Source organism: Pseudonaja textilis, chromosome 8, assembly GCF_049901715.1.
Source record: "Pseudonaja textilis isolate UNSWEBS1 chromosome 8, rPseTex1.2, whole genome shotgun sequence".
Lineage (NCBI taxonomy): Eukaryota > Metazoa > Chordata > Lepidosauria > Squamata > Elapidae > Pseudonaja > Pseudonaja textilis.
Window position 1 is genome coordinate 50,072,779 of NC_141997.1, and position 21,644 is coordinate 50,094,422.

At 45.8% G+C, this 21,644-nt stretch overlaps 1 protein-coding gene across 3 annotated transcripts in view; it reads right to left on the reverse strand.

The window, feature by feature from the left end:
- Positions 1-21,644, reverse strand: part of ELF1 (E74 like ETS transcription factor 1) — an 88,728-nt gene that overhangs the window by 26,310 nt on the left and 40,774 nt on the right. For 2 of the 3 annotated variants that reach the window (XM_087938048.1, XM_026705332.2), the window contains exon 2: positions 11,620-11,883. In XM_087938048.1, coding sequence (XP_087794174.1) covers positions 11,620-11,691 — 72 coding nt within the window. In that variant the 5' untranslated portion in view covers positions 11,692-11,883. Of the gene's footprint in view, positions 1-11,619; positions 11,884-12,626; positions 12,897-21,644 lie in introns of those variants that run through there. The other variant, XM_087938049.1, reaches the window with a different exon arrangement.

Genomic DNA, 21,644 nt, shown 5'->3' on the forward strand with positions numbered 1-21,644 from the left:
TCCTTCTCTCTCTCTCTCCTATTCTCCCTCTCTCTAAATGAACTGTCGTAAGTTGAGAACTACGGAATCTTGAAACCTATAACAAATGGAACTGATTAAATTTAAAACCATTGGACGTCCGAGTAGAACCGCCCACCTGAAATTACATAAAAACAGTTTAAGAAGGTTTAAGAAGGAATCGATACCAGGAAAGGAACCTAGCCGATATTCCTACCAACCTACGTTCTCTTCCAGGCCATACATACAGCAGGGCTTCTGAAATACAGGGAGTTTCTTGGTTTACAACCAGAACCGAGCCCCCAAATATCTGTTGCTGAGTGAGACAGGCATTGAGTTTTGCCCCAGTGTACGGCTTTTCTTGCCACGGTTGTTATGCGAGTCACTTAAGCTTAGTCCAATGAATCTGGCTTTCTCCGCTGACTTGGTTGGCCAAGGGGTCGCAAAAGGGGATCGCGTGAATTTTGACCACGTGACCGTGGGCATTGTGCAACGGTCATCAGGGTGAGAAACGGCCGTAAAGTCACTTTTCTTCGATGCCGTTGTAACTTTGAACAGTCATTAAGCAAGTGAACTGTTGTAAGTCAAGGACTACCTATATATTGAAGTCATCTAAAGCAGGGGTCTCTAACCTTTTGGACTTCAGGGACCACCAAACTCATAATTTTAAATCCTGGGGACCACTAATGTGAAATTTGAGTGACGGTGGCTTGCTGGCGTTGGTGGGGGAGAGAGAGATCTGATCTAACCTTGAAGGGCTGGCGGTAATGTTCTCTCTCTCTCTCTCTCTCTTCTCTCTCTCTCTTCCTCCCTCCCTCCCTCCCTCTCTCTCTCTCACACACACACACACTCCAAGGCAGCCACATTCCTAACCTGCTTTTCAGCTCCGTTCTCGGGTGGGGAGGGGCAGAGAGAGAGACGGTCTCCTGTGATCCCAAATAAAGAACAATCAATCGGTAGGAAAATGGGGTGAGGGGATTTTCCTGCAGACATTTTGGGGAGTTTCACAGGGTCTCTACCGAAAAAGCAGAAACAGCCTGGATCAATTGCTTTGGGGGGGACATTTCACTGCAGACCACCAAAATTTTCTTGCGGACCACCCACCAGTGGTTCCGGGCCCACCGCTTGGCGACCACTGATCTAAACGGCATTACAAGCCCATCTCAAATTTCATGTGTCATTCCAGAAGACTGTTCTGTAGTAATTTCAGCAAACACTCCAGTTACATAACTCAGTTATTTGAAATGAATATGGATTTCAGACCAATCAAGTTGAACGCTGTCCCAAATTTTCAGGAAAGAAATTTTGGTTTAATTAATGCAATAGTCCTCCTTAAAAGCAAGCAGGCCACCAAAAGCAAAATATTTAGAGTCTAAAGTCTATCTAAAGTCAAGCTGATGAATTAAGTTAGTAACAGCGCAGTCAAGATTCAACTAAAGGCAAAATATTAGAAATTCCAATAAGAATTAAACCATTCATTTAGTTGAGTTTGGCTTAATTCAATGGAATTAAACCAATCCCAGCGAAAACTGGGCATCTTTCTCTGGACCAGGTCAAGCATAAACTATATATTGGAGCAAGAGATCAAAATTTGGGAAGCTTGGCAACTGGCATGTGCTTATGACGGTTGCGGTGTGTCCCCGGGGTCATGTGATCTGCTTTTGCGACCTTCTGACCAGTTGTGGCATTCAAAATGTTTCACCACCGGTTCGGTGGGCGTGGCTTGGTAGGCGCGCTTTGCGCATAATGCGCGTGCCAAATGCACGCTTTGTCCAGGCGCAGAGGCGTTCCAACTCACCTCCTACAAGCCTGCACTCTCCCGGTGGCTTCGGCAGCCACCGCGCGGCACGCTGCTGTGCCGCGCAAATCGACTGCACTTCCAAAGAAGAGGATACAGGTGAGAGGATGGGAGCTCAGGCGGGTGGGCGGGCCCAACAGCAGAGCGGCAGAAGAGAGTCAGTTCAGTCTCTGCTGCTCATCGCCGCTCCTGGCTCGGCAGAACCGGGCAGAACCGGGCAGAACCAGTAGCATACCACCATTGCTGAGAGATGCCAGATTCACTTAATGACCGTGTTAGTAACTTCCCAACTGCAGAGACCCATTTAACAACCGTGGCCGGAAAGTTGGTAAAAGGGGGCAAAACTCATTTGTCAACCATCTCCCTTAGCCACAGGGTTCAACTATGGTCGTAAGTTGAGGATCACTTGTCAATAGGGGGGGGGGAAAAGCAGCATTTCTAAAAGAGCCCTCCCAATTTTCACTCGACGTAGAAAGACTTAAAAGGCCCGTTTCCGTCCTTCTGAATTTCCGGGAGGCCTGTTTTCGCTCTCCCGAGCCTCTGTGTGGAGCCTGCACTGACTCAGGATCCAAAACAGGCCATGGGGAGACTCCTGGGGGGCAGGGCGGATGGAGCCAGCCAGGGGTGGGATTTGACGGTTCACTGAACCGGCCATAAAATTAGTGTTGGGCTCTAGGCATCCTGTGGCCAGTACTGGAGCTCGACACCGCTGTGGGGTGGCAGGCAGGATATCTTACCAGTTGGCGACACTCGTTCAAACCTCTCAATGGGGCTGGAGAGGCGGCCAAGGATCTGGGAGACACGGCCACGGCCGGCCAACACGCCAACACCGCGCTGGGTGAGAACCCGGAAGCCACCACCACAGCTGCATCAGGACACGAGGGGAGAAGGACAGGACACTGGGATCGCATGGGGTGGTCACAAATAGAGCGGAGGGACGGCGCACCACCACCCCCCCCCCTCAAACCCCCTGAGCCACATGAAGCAAAGGACACCCCGATGAAGATGGAAGGACCCATAAGGCCAACAGCAAGGGCAAAACTACCAGCTAAAGGCGCCTCCAACCAACAGAACACGGCTAACCCCCACCCAACACCGCCAACCCCCTACCGACCCCCATGTCAGGCATGCCACTAATCAGTCCCACCCCACTGGCTTAAAGCTCAATCCACATCACTCTAGAAGTAAGGCGGATGCTAGACTATACAGTCAAATGGAGGGTGGAGATCACACAAATACCCCCTCAGAAAATATATATATTTTGTGTGTGTGTGTGTGTGTGTGTGTGTGTGTGTGTGTGTATTATATATATATATATATATATATATATATATATATATATATATATATATATATATATATCAAGCTGAGAGGCAGTAGCTCTCAGCGCTGGCTTTTCGCGGATCGTCCATTCTTGCCACTTAAATGGGACTCTTGCTGTAAACTGAATAAAATCAGACCACGACTCCACCCAAACGTGAGTGCTGACTGATTCTTCAGAGTGACTGTTCAAGAACTCAGAGGCAGCTGAGAATTAGCTATGGGTTCACCCAAACCGGGACCAACCGGTAGCAGCCCACCACTGCACGGCACAGAGGCAACACAAACTTCCCCTTGATTGCTCCAAATCCCCCGCAAATACTCCCACCTTTCTGGCAAGTCCCAGAGCCAAGGGATCGCACACAGACACACAGACACACACCTCACACAGCTTCAGTCCAGTCCGATACTGTAACTACCACAGCTGCAAGCAAGAAAATCCAGCAGGCAAGTCAATGAGTCCCGAAAGCCAAGAAACAAGGCAAGTGTCGGACTCCGGGCATCATGTCAGCTACCTGGAGCCCGACCGCTTCGTAGGGCTTCGAGAGGGAGACCGCAGCTGTCTCCTCTCCCGACCTCAGTTTCCCGAATGTTACGGCAGACCCGACAGACGGGACAATCCCAGAAGTGCGGTGTTCAGTATAGGGCACTACAAACCGGAGCTTTTGCAGATCTCGAAGCAGCACCAACCAGGAATTGCTTTTGCGGTTCGGCGAGGGGGAAACGAAGCTGTTGACCCACTGGGGAGGCGGGTGGTTCTGACACACGGGGCTGGGGGAGAGTACATGAGGTGGTTGGTTTACAGGAATAGCACGTCGGGGTGGAGAGGATCCGGATAAGAGGATTGCGATGACAGGGATCGGGAGGAGAGAGAGGGCGTCAGCAGATCCCCGGAAGGATTAACCTATAATCAAAGCAAAGTGGGGGGAAATACCTGTGTGTAGCAGGGGGCATGGCCACATCTATAAACAGCATGGAGAGACAGGACGCGTGACCACGTAGTGACCACGTAGAGGCCGCAATGGTCACATGTGTGAAAAACGCACCCCAGTCACTTTTTTTCAGTTCTGTTAATTTTAATGGTCACTAAATGAACTGTTGTAAGTCAAGGACTGCCTCCTCCTCCTCTTAACAGAATAAACAAGAGTTGGAAGGGACCTTGGAGGTCTTCTAGTCCAACCCCCTGATTGAGCAGGAAACCTTTCTCTTCTCTTACTCCTCTTCCTCCTCCTCCTATTACTACTACTACTACTACGCTACTACTACTACTACGCTACTACTACTACTACTGCCAGAATAAAAGAGTTGGAAGGGAGCAAGAGGTCTTCTAGTACAACCCCACGATCAAGCAGGAAAACTCCCCCCCTCTTCCTCCTCCTCCTCCTCCTCATGACAGAATTGGAAGGGACCTTGGAGGTCTTCTAGTCCAGCCCCCCCTGCTCAGCTAGGAAGCCCCATTTCATTTCAGAAAAATGGTTGTCTCTTCTTAAAGTCTTCCAGGGTTGTAGCATTCACAACTTCTGGAGGCAAATGTTCAGGTTAATATTTGAATTTTTTTTTTTCTCTCCTCCTAAGAAACTCAGGAACACGTGGATTCTCTTATCCTTTGGCGTTACAACAATTGGGAAGCGGCGACTGGGTCGAAACCCCCCCCACCAGCCCATTAGCTGATTCAATGGATATCTCTGAATACTATTTTCAAGAAAAGAGAAGAAAAGAAACTGAGGCAGGGAGGAAGAAAAGGCTGCAGGCTCCTTTCAAAAGGAACACACCCAAATGAAAAAAGAAAGAAAAAAGGGGGCAGGCGAGCGGTGAAAAAAATGGTAATCGGCTTGTTTTGATGCTAAAAGTGGACATTTTTTTATCTTATCCTCTTTTACCAGTGGGGAAACAGGAATGTGAAAAGAGAGCCTGCTTTCATTAGAGGATGGCAGACAGGAGGGCACTGCCTACTCACTGGGTAACCCCCCTCGAGCAAGGTCAGCTACAATCTGCAAAGGAAAGCCTGGAATTTGCAACTCTGAAAAAAAGCTACTACAGGCATTCTATATAGAGAAGAGAAGAGAAGAGAAGAGAAGAGAAGAGAAGAAATAGAAAGAGAATTGAAATAGAATGAGCTGAAAGGGACCTTGGAGGTCTTCTAGTCCAACCCCCTGCTCAAGCAGGAGACCCTATACCCATGATGGCGAACCTATGACACGTATGCTGGAAGTGGCACGCAGAGCCATTACTGCCGGCACACGAGCCCTTGCCCAGAGCAGGTCTACTGCACATGCACCGCCCACCCAACAGCTGATTGGCGGGTATCTGGTGTGTGCGGGGGTGTGTGTGTCCCTCATGCATGGGCAAAGATGCACGGTGCACGCGAGGTTGCGCACACATGCGCAGAGATGCACAGGGGTTGTGCACGCATGCGCAGCGGGGGTGGGGGGACCCACGCGCATTGCCTTCAGGGTGCCGGCATGCAAGCACACGCACAATTATCGGCACAGGAGCCCAAAAAGGTTAGCCATCACTGCCCTATACCATTTCAGACAAGTGACTGTCTAGATCCGAGATGGCAAACCTGTGGCACGTGTGTCAGAGGTGGCAGGCAGAGCCCTCTCTGTGGGCATGCGTGCCATCATTCTGCTTTTCTGGTTTCTGGGATGCACATGTGCACTGGCCAGCTGGTCTTCGGAGCACTGGAGCACCAGAAAATGGCCTGAAAAAGGGTCCTTTTGGGGGGCGGGCTTTTAAGTCTGTTCTTCAGGTCGCTTTTCAGGCTGTTTTCAGGCCGTTTGGGGGCTGAAAACGGCCCCCAAAGCGGCCTGAAATGGCCCGGAATACAGCCCTGAAAACGGCCCAAGAACAGCCTGAAAACAGCTCAAAAACGGCCTGAAAATGGCCCCAAAATGGCCTGAAAATGGCCCAGAAAATAGCATGAAAACAGCCTGAAAAGCGGCCTGAAATGGCCTCCAAGGAAAATGGCCTCCAAAATGGCCCAGAAAAACAGCATGAAAACAGTCTGAAAAACTGCCTGAAAATGACTCAGTAGTGGCCTGAAAATCAGCCAAAAACCAGGGTTTCTGGCGCTCTGGCCCACGTGAATGCGTGCGCATGCAAACACGTTATGGTTTGGGCACTTGGTGCCAAAAAGGTTCGCCATCACTGGTGTAGACTGCCTAGGTTAGTGATGGCTATTCAGCATTGTATGCCGAAAGTGCACGTGCATGCACATGTGCCTGCACCCATAATGCAATGCGTGCGTGACCCCCCCGCCTCCTGCACATGTGCACACAACCCCCACATGCATACCGCATGCCTCTGCACATGCATGCGCAACCCCTTCCCTGGGCACCGTGCACCTCTGCGCATACGATCCCCTACTGTGCTGTGCGCCTCTGCATAGGCACGTGCGCCCCTGCCCCCTACATGGCAGATTCCCAACAATCAGCTGGCTGGCAGCGGGCAGGCACACATGCGCAGTGGATCTGTTTCGACACTTCCGGCACATGTGCCCTAGGTTCTCCATCACGGGCCCAAGTCCTCGTCTTACAGCCATGATTGAGCCCAAAAGGTCTGTGGCTAAGCAAGGCAGTGGTTCAGTGAGGTTTTACGACCCATTTTAGGACTTTTCTTGCCACCGCTAAGCGAAATCGGTGTGGTGGTTCAGCGACTAACACTGGCTGTTAAGGGAACCCTGGCTTCCCCGCCGACTTGGGTTTGTGAGAAAGTTGCATGAAGGGGAATCGCACGACCCTGGGACACTGCGACCACCGTGAAGATGAGCAACCTGGTCGTTAAAGCGAATCCGGCTTCCCCATGGATTTGTTGGAAGGTCTCAAAAAGGGGATCGCATGACCCCGGGATGCCGCAACCGTCGTAAATATGAGTCGAATGTCGGGATTTCGATCGTGTGACCACAGGGGTGTTGCAACAGTCGTTAAGTGTGAACAAAACAGGTCCTAAGCCACGTTTCTCATTGCCATTGTACCTTTGAACGGTCACTAAACGGACGCTTGTTAAAGGCAAGGACCTCCTGTAAATCACTTGCAGTAGATAACAAGTTACAAAAGCTACCAAGCACACTCTTCCTCTTCTCAACTATTCAATTTCAGCTTATGTGTTTCTTCCTATAATTTGAATTCAGGCTCCCCACCGCATAAATCCATGGGCGGGGAACGGAATCTGTATTATAGATGGGGGGGAAGGGCCAATATCTAATAATTGCCAATAAACTTGATGTAACACGCTTCGGGTAGCTCCTGCAAAATTTAATGGCTCCTGTTTCCAAAAAAAAAAAAATGTATAAAATAAAATACATATTTTCTTGAGCAATCCTATATGGCTAATCTCAATTAACTGGAACCCAGGCTAACTTCCTAACCTAAATTACATCCTGGAGCCACAAAACACCTGGCGCTCCCGACAAATGAGCCCAAATATATTTGTTGCAATATAAACTAATAATCTGGAAAGAAGTAAACACCATCACCGGGGAGAGTTATATAGCCTTCCTTTTACTCTGCTGGGCAAAATGATGTCTTAAGTCATTTTATTTCCTTCTTTAAATGCACCATAAAGGACAGAAGCTGAAACCTGTTTGGTCTGATCAGAAAGCGTGCAGGAGACAGATAAAAAGAAAGAAAAAGAAAAAAGAAAGAAAAAAAAAATTAGACACCGGGGGTGCTGAGAATCCAATTTTAAATTCTGAAATCCTGAAGAGGCTATCAGCCGGTTTCAGCATTGTGTCGAAGTGGTCACACCAGAAGGCCATATGCCAAAGTAAGATAGAGCTACACAAAAGTTGTTTGACAACTAGGTGGAGAACGAACGCCGAACCCGGATAATTTAATGCTAACATTACTGACTGTATATATTCATTCATTGGAGTGTTACCTTTCAGCACAGGTGTCAACTCATAAAACATTTTCTATGCCTGTTTTATAGTTGCCCACAGAAAGTGGGGGGGTGGGGGGAGGAATTTGAAAGAGCAGATCACCTTGTAGCAAAGTTCCATGCAGAAAATCCAACAAAGCCTTGGGGGGGAAGGTTTCGTAACTCTAAATTCTATGCCTGCACTCAATTTATTTTTGTATTGTACAGGTCTCCTTCAAGGAGTGAGAGGAGCCAAATGTCAACTCGTAAAATATTTCTATGCCCATTTTATAGTTGCAAACAGAAGGGAGGGGAAAGGAGTATGAAAGGAGCGCACCAGTTTGGAATCGAAAGGGCATTCCATGCATATCTTGCAAAGATTATAACTAAGCGACTGGAGTTTCTGCCGGGAAAATCTCTAATTGGAGAATGTGATTGATGACTCTTGGCTACGGACATGTTTCGTTGGAGAATATCAATTATGATACACCCAGAGAGGTGGGGGAAAACCAGGGTCAAGGGTGACAGTGAATTTACGTGTCTCAGAATCGGCTTCATGGGGGTCATGCCGACATGTTCACTCCTAATTAATTCTTGGAAGCTTTTTGAAGTTTGGTTCAAGGCTCATGATTTAATGAGGACGATTGCTGGAATCCTGAAAACAGGCCGTTCTCAGGCCGATCCCCACACACTTTAACTGACTGCCACCCCCAGATTTAAAATAAGTCCAGGTAGCCCTCGACTTACAACAGTTTAGGGACCATTTGAAGTTAACAACGGCACTGGAAAAGGGGACTTATGACTGATTTTCACACTTACGACCCTGGGGGTGTGTGGGATCAAAATTTGGACGCTCGGCAACTGGTGTGGACTTATGATGGTTGCAATCTCCCGGAGTGTGTGTGTGTGTGTGTGTGTGTGTGTGTGTATGTGTGTGACATGTATGGCACTCATCCTATACTACAGGTGGGGAAGAATGGCTTATTTTATCACCTGTGGATTTCATCTCCCATGCTGGTTCCTGAACCAGCATGGCCAACAATGGCCTCTTTTAAGACTTGGGGACTTCAACTCCCAGAATTCCTGAGCCAGCATGGGGAACGACAGCCTCTTTTATGAGTTGTGGACTTCAACTCCCAGAATTCCTGAGCCACCAGTACAACTGATAGGAGAGGCCTTCATCCATATCCTTAGAATTTTGTATCCATGCACCAGGTTGCTGAGCTATAGCAATAGCATTTAGACTTATATACCGCTTCACAGTGCTTTACGGCCTTCTCTAAGCAGTTTTACAGAGTCAGCATCTTACCCCACAACAATCTGGGTCCTCATTTGACCGACCTCAGAAGGATGGAAGGCTGAGTCAACCTTGAGATGGTGAGAATCGAACTGTTGGCAGTTGGCAGAATTAGCCTGCACTACTGTATTCTAATAGAGCACACCATGGAAAGGAGGGAGGGAGGGAGGGAGGGAGGGAGGAAGGAAGGAAGGAAGGAAGGGGAAGGAGGGACAATAGCTCCAGCATTAGCACTTAAGACTTATATACCACTATTGGATGAAAATAAAGACATGGTTGGAAGAGATGAAAAAATATTTCTGTTAGGGATTTTACCTGAAGTTTATAACAAAGAGAATGTACATCTAATTATTCATGTACTAGCTGCAGCTAGAACGGTATTTGCACAACATTGGAAAGGTGAGGAGATTCCCACAGACAAGGAAGTAATTAGGAAAATATTAAACTGTGCAGATATGGACAGATTAACACTAGCAAATAAGCAGAATGAGCAAACCGAGTATTATATGATATGGAAAATATTTTATCAATGGTTAAGAGAATAAAAAAGGAATTTGGAAACGAAGAAGAATAAAGCAGAATAGAAAATAAATTAGAGATAGGAGAAAAGATTATAATTGTTATTATATGTATGGTGAGAATCATGAGATGTAAGGTACTATCACCGGAAGAGTTGTCTAATGATTAGCTGTTTGATGTACCTTAACTCTTAGGTTAGGGAAATAATATCAATGTGAACGTGAATGTTGTTGTAAATGGTGAAGGATGTGGCACAGAGGTGTTTGTACCTAGAGGTTTGTACCTAGAGGAAGGATGTGGCACAGAGGTGTTTGTACCTAGAGAAAAAAATGAAATGTTTGTATTTTTGAAACTGAATAAATATATACATAAATATATACATACACACACATATATTTAAGAAGCTAAATGGCTTAGATGTAAATGGCTTATTTATATAAAGACTTATATACCAGTGCTTTTACAGCCCTCTCTAAGCCATTTACAGAGTTAGCTTCTTGCCCCCAACAATCTGGGCCCTCATTTTACCGACCTCGGAAGGATGGAAGGCTGAGTCAACCTTGAATCAAACTCCCGACAGTCGGCAGAGTTAGCCTGCAATACTGCCTTCCACCACTGCGCCCCCACGGTGCTTCACGTCTCTCTCTAATGCCTGTCAGCCTTGGAAGCCATATTTTACTTAGAAGTTTTGAGGCTGCCCCATTCTAGTGCCTGGGAATTTGGGAGGGGGGGGAAATTCATAGAGAGGAGGAAGGTTAGACTCAACAACGATCTTGGGTGAACTTTGTTTCTGAGTGCTGAGTTTTAAAATGGGGGAGTTTCATTGCAATGCTGACAACTCCCTTTCGAACGATCGGTATTGCCTATAAACGTTGGCCGTAGCGTCGTCACAACATTTGTAAACGAGTACAGGAGAAACACGATATTGAAATCGTCCGCAGCTCAAGCTAAGGAGAAAACGATAACTGTTGGCCAATCCCATGCACCAGAAAGCGTTAAGTCTTGTCAACTACAGTGGTGGTACTTTGCTACTCAACTGCTTTGAAACTCAACGGATTTGGTAGTCAGCGCAATCTGATGTGAAAATTTTTTGCCCTGGTAGTCGTCGTTTGTTTGGTACTCAGTGCACAAGCCAGAACTTGTCTGTGTCGGCTGCCTTGTGACTCACTACATTATTCCTTAGGATGAAAAATCTGTTTGGTACTCATTATTTTTGGTACTCATCGCTCCTCCAGGAACTAATTAACGATGAGCATCAAAGTACCACTATATATGGTTCACAAACTTTCCAGGGAAGACTGAATAAGGCCTGGAAAAGGCCTGGAGACTAAAATATGCGAAGAACAGTTGCACGAACTGGGTTTGGCTAGTCTAGAGAAAAGAATGACTAAGGGTGACATGATAGCAATATTCCAGGGTTTGAGAGGCTGCCCCAAAGAAGGGTGGGTGGGGTGCAAGCTATTCTCCAAAGCACCTGAAGGCAGGACAAGAAACAATGGATGGAAACTCAGCAAGGAGAGAAGCAACCTGGAATTAAGGAGAAACTTCCTCAAAGTGAGGACAATTAACCAGTGGAACAACTTGCCACCAGAAGAGAAGAGAAGAGAACAAAACAGAATATAGAACAGAACAAAACACAACAGAAGAGAACAGAAGAGAATAGAAGAGTTGGAAGGGACCTTGGAGGTCTTCTAGTCCGACCTTGCTTAGGCAAGGAACCACATACCATTTTAGACAAACGGTTGCCCAATCTCTTCTTAGTAAAATTTAATGTTAATGTAAATGAGTGATCATCTAATATAGTCATATTTTTTTAGATATTTCTTACCTGCTGTTCATCCTCCATGACATTGCTAGCAAATTCAAACATCAAGTCATTTTGCTGCACCAGTGCTGCCATGCTAAAGCATTCCAAGGTCTCAATTCAGCATGGAATTAAAAAGGCTTCTTCAGCATCCAGGAAGGGAATTTACTATTGCCAGGGGTGACTTTATACGGGGCAGGAGATGTCGAAGTTACTCAGAAGCCAGGGAGAAATTCTTTTTCTGTCCGTCTTCCTTTTGAGATGACACACTGTTTCTTGAAAAAACCCCTAAAAAACAACAACAACCAAGAACAGGAAGATTAAGTCAGTTTGAATAATCAAATAAAAATACAAACAGTGCAGGTGTGAATTAGGCCGTACTTTGGTTTGATAAGACTTTGTTAGAGTTTCTTAAGAACAGGTAAGAATAACGGGTGAATCTTACAAAATGTGAAGCATGTGTCTTTTACCATTTCTCTCTCTCACTTTCCCTCTCTCCTTCATTCTTTCTCCTTCTCTCCCTCTTTCTTTCTCTGTCCCTCTCTCCTTCTCTCTCTCCTCTTTCACTTTCTTTCGCTCTTCTTGCTTTCTCCCTCTTTCTTTTTCTATCCTCTTTCTATCTCCTTTCTTTCTCTCTTTCTCTATCTCTCCCTCTTTCTCTTTCCCTCTTTCTGTCTCGTTCTTTCTTTCTCTTTCTCTCTATGATTCTCTCTCTCTCTGTGTTTCTTTCTCCCTTTCTTTCTCCTTTGGTCTCTCTCTCCCTCTTTCTCCTCTCTTTCTTTCTCTTTCCTTCCTTCCTTCTCTCTCTCTCTCTCTCTCTCTCTCTTTCTCCTTTCTCTCTCTCTGTGTTTCTCTCTCTTTCTCCTTGATCTCTCTCCCTCTCTCCTCTCCTTTCCTTTCCTTTCTCTCTCTCTCTCTTCCTCTCTTTCTCCTCTCTCTCTCTCACACACACAGACAACTACCAGAAAGAAAGTTAAATGCTAACGATCCAGACCGAAGACATATAGACCAAAGGAGTAACATACACCCACCCAAGGCTAGCAGATCCAATTTACAATGTCAAACGTCTCTCTTCTATACCCTTTCTGGAAAAACAACAACAACGACAACATCATTACACGTCACAGTCTTTGAGATTGTGTAAAAACAAAAACAAAACGAAGACGTCTCGGTCCTTCTTTGTAACCGAGTAGATATGGAGGCATTTCCCCCCCCCCCACGCGCGCCCGCCCCAGTTATATGAAAACACCCCACCTCCAGCCCCGCGAGCGCCTTATCTCTAAAACGGGCTTGTAAGCAGCAGGAAGGAAACACGGACCACGTCATGGCAAACGAAACATGCAAAGGGAGCCGTGAGCTGCAACAGCCCGAGGAGCAGAAATGCACCCATATGTGCTATGGGGGTGGGGGTGGGGAGGTGGGGAGAGGGCTTCTACTTCCCCTCCCTCTAACCTCTTGGTGCGTAAGGTTGAGCTAAAAGACTGAAGCAGGAAGAGGGGAGCTCCGTCCGGAGAGCCATTAAACCACAGCGTGATTGAAAAAAACACAAAACCAAGCAAGCGAGGACCTTGGTACAGCTGCTCCCTGACTTGCAACATGCCCGTTCAGCGGCTGTTCAAAGTGACAAACGGCCCTGGGAGAAAGGGACCAAGGACCGCATTTCACAGTTACGACCTTGGCAGAATCAAAAAAATTGGGACGCTCAAAAAAACCCCGATCAAAAAAATTGGGACGCTTGACAGCTGTTATCTTTCACGAGCCCAAGAATCCATGACTGCTTTGCCTCTACAGGTCGTCCTCGGCTTACAACGGCTCACTCCGTGACGAGGAAGCCAGAGTCTCGTAACAACCAGGTTACCAACTTAAACAACTGCAGTGATCCATTCAACAACGGCTGCAAGAAAGGTTGCAAAACGGGGCAAAACTCACTTAACGAAGGTCTCACTTAACAGAAATGGAGGGCTCCCTTGTGCTCGCGTGTCCAGGACTGCCTGTATATGTGTGTGTGTGTATGTAGAGTAGCATAGAGTATTGGAATGAAATGGAACAGAACAGAATAAAATAAAATGTATTGGAATGAAGATAGGGTAGGATAGGATAGGAAGGATAGGATAGAAGTAGAATAATATAGAGAATAGAGGAGAGAAAATGGAATGGAAGGAAATGGGATAGAATAAAAATTGGAATAAAAAATAAAAATACAAAATACAAAAAAAATTGTAATTGTGGTGACCAGAACTGGATGCAGTAGTCCAAGTGTGGTCTTACCAGAGTATATTAATAGACTAGACTGGACTCGACTGGACTCGACTGGACTCGACTGGAATAAGGAATAGAGAAGAGAAGAGAAGAGAAGAGAAGAGAAGAGAAGAGAAGAGAAGAGAAGAGAAGAGAAGAGTACAGAGAATATAGGAGAGAAAATGGAATGGAATGGAATAGAATAGAATAGAATGGGGAATGGAATAAGGAATAGAACAGACTAGAGAAGAGAAGAGAAGAAAGAAGAGAGAGAAGAGAGAGAAGAGAACAGAGAATATAGAGAGAAATGGAATGGAATGGAATAGAATAGAATGGGAATGGAATAAGGAATAGAATAGACTAGAATAGAGAATATAATAGAATAAAAGAGAGAATAGAGAATGGAATGGAATATAATAAAGAATAGAATAGAATAGAATAGAATAGAATAGAATAGAATAGAACAGAACAGAACAATAATTTATTTGGCCAAGTGTGATTAGAAACATCAAGGAATTTGTCTCCAATGCAGAAAAGCAGAAAGAGTTTGGAAAATGGAGGTCAGACATTAGGTGATTAGCCTGCAATTCAAAAGTCTGTGTCAATAAAAGTAACTTAACTATTACAGTATACATTATTTTAGGACAGCAGCTCCATACGAGTAAGGCTACTTGGAAATAAGGCTTGTGCCTTTGATGCTACAGTAAATCTATGGTTTTCCTTGAGTTGAGTGCAAAAACTGGTGATTCCATGGGAATGTTTTGAGTCGTTAAGTGGTTTGGCAACTACCTTGGCAGCTAGCACTGCTATCATGCAAAGATTAAGAATGGGTGTGTATTCTGTTTTGTTTGCATAAGGACCTACCACAGCTACATTGGGACTTGAGATTAAAAACAATCTGAGATTTTTTTTTTAAATGTTAGCAGAACAAGACAAAAAAAACCGAAGGAGATTTATCCACTGGACTTTGAACGCTTAGCTGTTAAAAATAGTTGTAGGCCTTTGGATATTCACATCTATCGTGCCTGTGGTTTTGGGTCAGACCTACGTCCCCATTTGTGTGGCAGAATTGTCATCTTCAACACTTTGAAGACATTTGAGTCCGATGCAGGCACATGAAAAATTCGGTACCCCTGGACCAAGAGTTTGTTTCAATGGAATCCTAATGATCAGAAGTTGATAGAAACCACTACGTTCTAACAAAGGTAAACACAACACCTTTATGCAAATTCTAATATATGGGCTTACAATTTTTTGTGTGTGTTTTTTTTTAAAATAAGATTCAGAATAAGAAAAGAATGACGGGGGAGATGCAGAATGGTGGAAAGGGAGGGAGAGAGGGAGGGAAGGAAGGAGAAGGATGGGCGGATGGATGGATGGAAGATAATTAATGGATGGATCGATGGATGGATGGATGGGAGGAAGGAAGGAAGGAAGATAATGGATGGATGGATGATGGAGGGAGGGAGGGAAAAAAGAGAAGGATGGGTGGATGGATGGATGGACGGGAGAGAGGGAGGGAGGGAAGGAGGTTGGGTGGATGGATGGATGGATGGATAGAAGGGAGATGATGGATGGATGGGTAGATGGATGGATGCATGGGAAATAATGGATGGATGGGAAAGAAGGAAGGAAGGATAGAAGATGGTGGGGTAGATGGAAGGGAAGGAGGGAGGGAGAGAGGGAGATGATGAATGGATGGATGGATGGATGGATGGGAGGAAGGAAGGAAGGAAGGAAGGAAGGAAGATAATGGATGGATGGACAGGAGGAGGAGGGAAGGAAGGGAGGGAGGGAAGGAAGGAGGTTGGGTGGATGGATGGATGGATGGATGGATGGATGGATGGATGATGAAGGAGATGATGGATGGATGATGGAAGGGAGATAATGGATGGATGGATGCATGGATGGGAGGGAAATAATGGATGGATGGGAAAGAAGGAAGGAAGGATGGAAGATGGTGGGGTAGATGGAAGGGAAGGAGGGAGGGGGGGAGGGAGATGATGGATGGATGGATGGATGGATGGATGGGTTTTAGACTAGCCTTCACAGATCCCAGATTTGAACATAACTTAAAATCTATGAGGACATGCAACCTATCCAACATCTAAAACTGTTTCCAGAGATAGTTTTGCAAGGAAGAGTTTGGAGTAGGACCCTTTTTCTTCCTGAAGACACTTAGCCGGCTACAGGAAATGTTTGGAACGGGTCACTTCAGCCGTTCAGAAAGAATGCCCCCGTTTCTGTCTTATTACAGTTTTCATCCAAACTTATCACTTGTTTTCTCATGCAAAAACCCGCAAGCCACCTCCACGCACACAACCGCCTGCAGGCCAATCTGCACCGACCCCCAGTGTTAACTTCGCACGGCAGAGCGGCTGCGTCAAGCTTCCCTTCGCTTCGGGATTCACCCAAGGAGGCCGTCTGACCAGGGTGCTCAGGTTTCTGCTCGCGGCCGTCGGATCTAAGCTGTACTTCACGAAAGAGGCCGAAGGCAGCTTTGGTTCCGTTCGGTTCTTACACGAGCTTATCAAAATGTGGAGCTTTCATCGTTAAACAGGAGCCGAAGTGCGCCAAGAAATAGATGTGCCGTGTCCTAGAAGGGAACCCCTATGCATCTTGATACGGCGGGCAGAGTCGTAGCAAAGTCGGGTGGAATTATTATTTATTTATTGGCATCCAGCCTTTCTTATTACTATTTTACAAATAACTCAAGGGAGTCGAGCCTTCTCTTCTCCCCACAACAACAACAATCCTGTGAGGTGAGTTGGGCTGAGAGAGGGAGACTGGACCGAAGTCACTCAGTCGGCTTTTGTACCTAAAGGTGGGGACTAGAAATCCCAGGCTCCTGCTGATTGGTCCAAGGTCACCCAGTCAACTTTTATGCCTAAGGTGAGACTACAACTCACACTCACCTGGGGATTGGCCCAAGGTCACCCAGTCAACTTTCATGCCTAAGGTGAGACTACAACTCACACTCACCTGGGGATTGGCCCAAGGTCACCCAGTCAACTTCCATGCCTAAAGCAGGACTAGAACTCACCGTCTCCTGGTGACATGGCCAAAGTTACCCAGCTAGATTTCAAGGCTAAGGCAGGATTAGAATTCACAGTCACCCGAGCAGGTTTTCATGCCTAAGGCGGGCCTACAATTCCCAGTCATCGGCCCAAAAGTCACCCAGCCTGCTTTCAGGACTTGAACTCGGGGCCTCCAGCTTCATACCCACTAGACCAAACGGTCTCTCGACCTTTTTTGCTGTTTATGTATGACTTGCAATTGTTTTTGACTCCATTGTTCAAATTCAAACACAACTTACTTGGCCTTTGACGTACTTGGAGATCCACACGCCTCACTGTACCACGCAGTCTATCTAACGTTTAAATGAAACTCATTCAACATCTTGGCAAACACGATGTCTGTCCCAAAGGTGCTTTTTTTTCCCCCAAGAGGCAACTGGGTTTCCCTGTTTTTCTTTGAAGACGTTGGGCTTCTCATCCAAGAAGCTTCTTCGACTCTAGACTGGAGTTCCAAGAAGGCTCCTCGCCCATTTGCACCGCTCAGGTGACCCTCAGGACAGAGAGAAACCTCCAAGTGGCCTCAAGGACCCTCCAAAAGAATGCAAATGACCAGCTGTCTGCCAGGAGTATTCCGTTCCCCACCATCCTGTCAGAACTGAAGAAGCTTCCTGGATGAGAAGTGAAACGCCTTCAAGGAAAACCCAGAAAGTCCAGTTGCCTCTTGAAAAAGCACCTTTGGGACAACCAGGACTGGAGGACTGAGAATGTCCATAGACAACACATCGATTTGCATAAAGTCTACAAGTACACGGATAGCTAAGGAATTACTCCAGCCTCACTCGTCCTTACTTTACTTCATACTTCAAGGGGTAGCATTCCCAACGTATTCTATTTATGCATTACACAGGGATGTGTCACCTTCAACACAATCAACAACCAACTTTCCACTCCATATTAATCAAATACAATCTACAATTAAACCCGTATGTAACCCATGCTTATTCTATGCGTTCTCATAATCAACAAATGCACAATAAATGTTCCAGTCTGAACACCTGAACTTGCTTGTTTTCTTGAAGACGTTTCATTGCCCAGAGCAGGTAACAACAAGAAAGTGATGACCAGTGAAACAACAAGGCTAACACTGATGAAGTTACCTAGTTAGGGTAATGAAATATCTGCAGGAAAACAAGCGAGCTCAGAGAGAGCCGAGGACCTCTCATGTCAACCTCAAACTACAAATATTCTCCTTTATTTGTCTGAATATTTGCTACATAAATGTCTATGGAGATTCTCGGTCCTCCAGGTCACGGTTGTCCCAGAGATGCTTTTTTCAAGAGGCAACTGAACTTCCTGGTTTTGTTGTGGCCCGCCAATGGCCAGAGGAGATGGCAGCGGACTCGGACAGTGAGGAGGTTGGGGAAGAACATGGGCCAGTCCTGGAGTCGGGGAAGGCTCTGACGAAGACTCTGCATTGGAGGCAGAGATGGGGCCAGGGCAGGCTGGCAGTCATCAGCTGCTTTTGGAGTCAGAGATCAGTGGGGAAGAAGAACAGCTGGAGCCTGTTCCCAATGTGCGCATCCACAGAGCTGCCAGGAGAAGGGAACAGTTAAGGAACAAGGATCAACTCAGGAGTAAAGCCACAGGTGGAAGGTGAATGGCCCTTCCCATAGGGAATAAAAGGAGCGAAAGGGGAGTGGTGTTTGCAGGAGACAATTAGTTCCATTCATTGGGGTGAAGATCTCATGAAGCCAAGTATTGTCTGCTACAGAGTGGCGTTTGAAAGATCGGCCTGGCAGCTCTCCAAGCTTGATAAAAGTCTGTAATTGTGAAACCTCGTTGAAGACTGTCGGCCAGGACTTTGGTAGAGAGGAATTCCCTTTAACCTAAATAAAAGGGGTTTTATCGGGACGAGGAGTCGGCTTCGTACTTTTGGGAAGCCTCGGTCAGAACAGGTTTTTCTTTGAAGATGCTTCATTTCTCATCCAAGAAGCTTCTGAGAACTGAAGAAGCAAGGAATGATCCAACTAAGAAGAAATTTACTGACAGTTAAAACAACTAAACAGTGGAACAACTTGCCTCCAGAAGTTATCAACGCTCAAACACTGGAGGTTTTCAACAAGATTGGACAACCAATCTTAGGGTTTCCTCCCTGAGCAGGGGGTTGGACTAGAAGACCTCCAAGGTCCCTTCCAGCTCAGTCTCCAGGTGATTGCTGCATGTAACACAAATACAACCAATTTATGGATGCTCTTCTTTTATCAAGAGAAACAAGAGGAACAGTAAATTGGTTGCATTTGTGTTGCATGCAGGATTCACCTGGTGAAGGGCGGTCATATTAACTGAACACGTGGATAAGTAATAGAAAAGAGGTGGCTACTCAGACTGGGCACCCTTGAGCCATGGGCCAGTAGCAAAAGCCCAGTCTTATCTTTACCACACACACGGTAACTTAGAAAAAAAAAAGTTTTAATCCAGAGACAAACTTGCAAGCTAACGTGCTATATAGCCAACATGCCACCAATTCAGGCACAGAACTAACCGCTCAACATTTCTTAAAGCACTTCCTTCCAGAAAAACTCAAGCAAAAATATATAAACTATAATATATAAAAGATACTCAAAAGATATAAACTGGAGGAGATTTGAACCCCACAGGGCTCTCAAATTCAAGGTATTAAAAACCAACTGAATTGTTCTGAAGGATTTAAGTGATCTATGACCAATGACCAATTCTCAAAGCTTTCCCTGTTTAATTGTCATTATGTGATCCAAAACATGAGTACAGATTTATATAGGTAGTCCAAGATGGTTCGTTTAGTGACCATTTGAAGTTACCACACTGAAAGAAGGGACGTGTGTCCATTTTTCACACTTATGACCGTTGCAGCATTCCCACAGTCATGTGATCAAAATTCAGAAGTTTGGCAACTGACTTGTACTTTATGACGGTTTCGTTGTCCTGGGGTTATATGATCCCCTTTTGTGATCCGAAATGGTATAGGTCAGTAGTGGCTAACCTTTTTGGGCTCCTGTGCCAAAAACTGTGTGTGCGCTTGCACACTCGCACTCACGTGCCAGCACCCAGAAGGCATTGCATGGTCCCCTATGCCCCCTATGCATGCACACGCAATCCCCACCCTCCACCTCAGCTGCCCCCTTACCTGCACTGCGCCTCACAGCTGATTTTTGGCCGGTTTGAGGCTTGAGGAAAGCTTCTGCAGGCTTTACAGGCCGAAAACTAGCCCCGTTTCGTCACTTTCGGTATTTTCGTAAAAAACAGGAAGTGATGAAACGGGGCTAGTTTTCGGCCTGCAAAGCCAGCAGAAGTCTTCCTCAAGCCTCAAACCGGCCAAAAATCAGCTATGAGAAAAGGGCCTCAAACTGGCCAAAAATCAGCTGTGAGGTGCACGCATGCGCAGTGAGGCAAGTTTGCCTGCAGTTTGCGTGCCAGCACAAATGACCGTGTGCCACCTGTGGCATGTGTGCCATAGGTTTGCCATCATGGGTATAAGTTCTCTTGCTTGAGCTAGGGGTTGGACTAGAAGACCTCCAAGGTCCCTTCCAGCTGTATTCTATTCTAAAGCCAATGGCGAAATCAGACAGTCAACTAACTTAAAGTAAAGTTACTAACTTTAATGACCACAGTGATTCACTTAATGAGTGGGGTGGGAAAGGGGACAAAACTCACTTTAACAAATGTCTCACTTAGCAACCGAAATCTTGGGCTTAATTGTGGTCGTAAGTCGAGGAATACCTGTGCAACACAGCCAATAATGAGGTTTGTTTTTCTGAACATACAAGATTCTAACATTGCCGATGTTAGTAACTAAACCAAAAAAAAAAACAAAGTCCAGTCCCTCCACCTTTTTGGCTTGGCTTCAAAAGATTTTTGAAAAAGCGATTTTATGCGCTCACCACAAAGTTAAAACCTGCCGATCGTAAAATTACTTTAAGTGTAACCTTGCCTCCACGGAGTAAGTACCCCAAGTCAATGGGGAAGCCAAATTCCCTTAACAAACCTGTCACAAACTGAACAACTACAGCGATATACTGAAAACTGCGACGAGAAAGGTCATAAAATGAGGCAGAATTTGCTTAAGAACTGTCTCACCTAGCGACAGAAATTCTGGCCTCAATTCTGGTCGTAAGTCGAGGATTACCTTCTCCCTTCCATTTGCTTTGAACAAGGACTGAGATAAACTACCACCTCTTTACTACACCAGCTGATACAATTCAGGTAGACCTGAAATTCCAGTTCTTGTACATTGCTGTCTTGTTTTTCCAGGAATTACTCTGTCCTGCCCTCATGTCAAAATACAAACAGCCAGGGCTTCTAGCTCTTGTAAAAACAGCTCATTGCATACCTAGATGTATATGCCCATACTTGTTGCTTCCTGTTTAACCTCTTTCGATATGAACTGGACTCCCACGCAACCACGTAAAATACCATTAAGACCTCCTGTCTATGGGCTGCTTCGTGTTTAATGAGGACTAGATAATCTGTCAGTCCAGCAGTTCCAGGAAAAAGACATTTGTGCCAGTCCTCGTTGACAAAAACTGATCACAAAGCAAGACATTTTGCAAAGTTTGAGCTTGAAATCACGGTTAATGGATTCTAAACTAACTACAACGCAGCTGCATACCGCTATACAGGGATGGTTTATTTAACAAATCATTATTTACTATTATTTATAATCATTATTTAATATTATTGTTATTTAATAAATCATTATTTATTTAATAAATCATTACTGAATAGAAAAACAGAGCTGGAAGGGACTTTGGAGGTCTT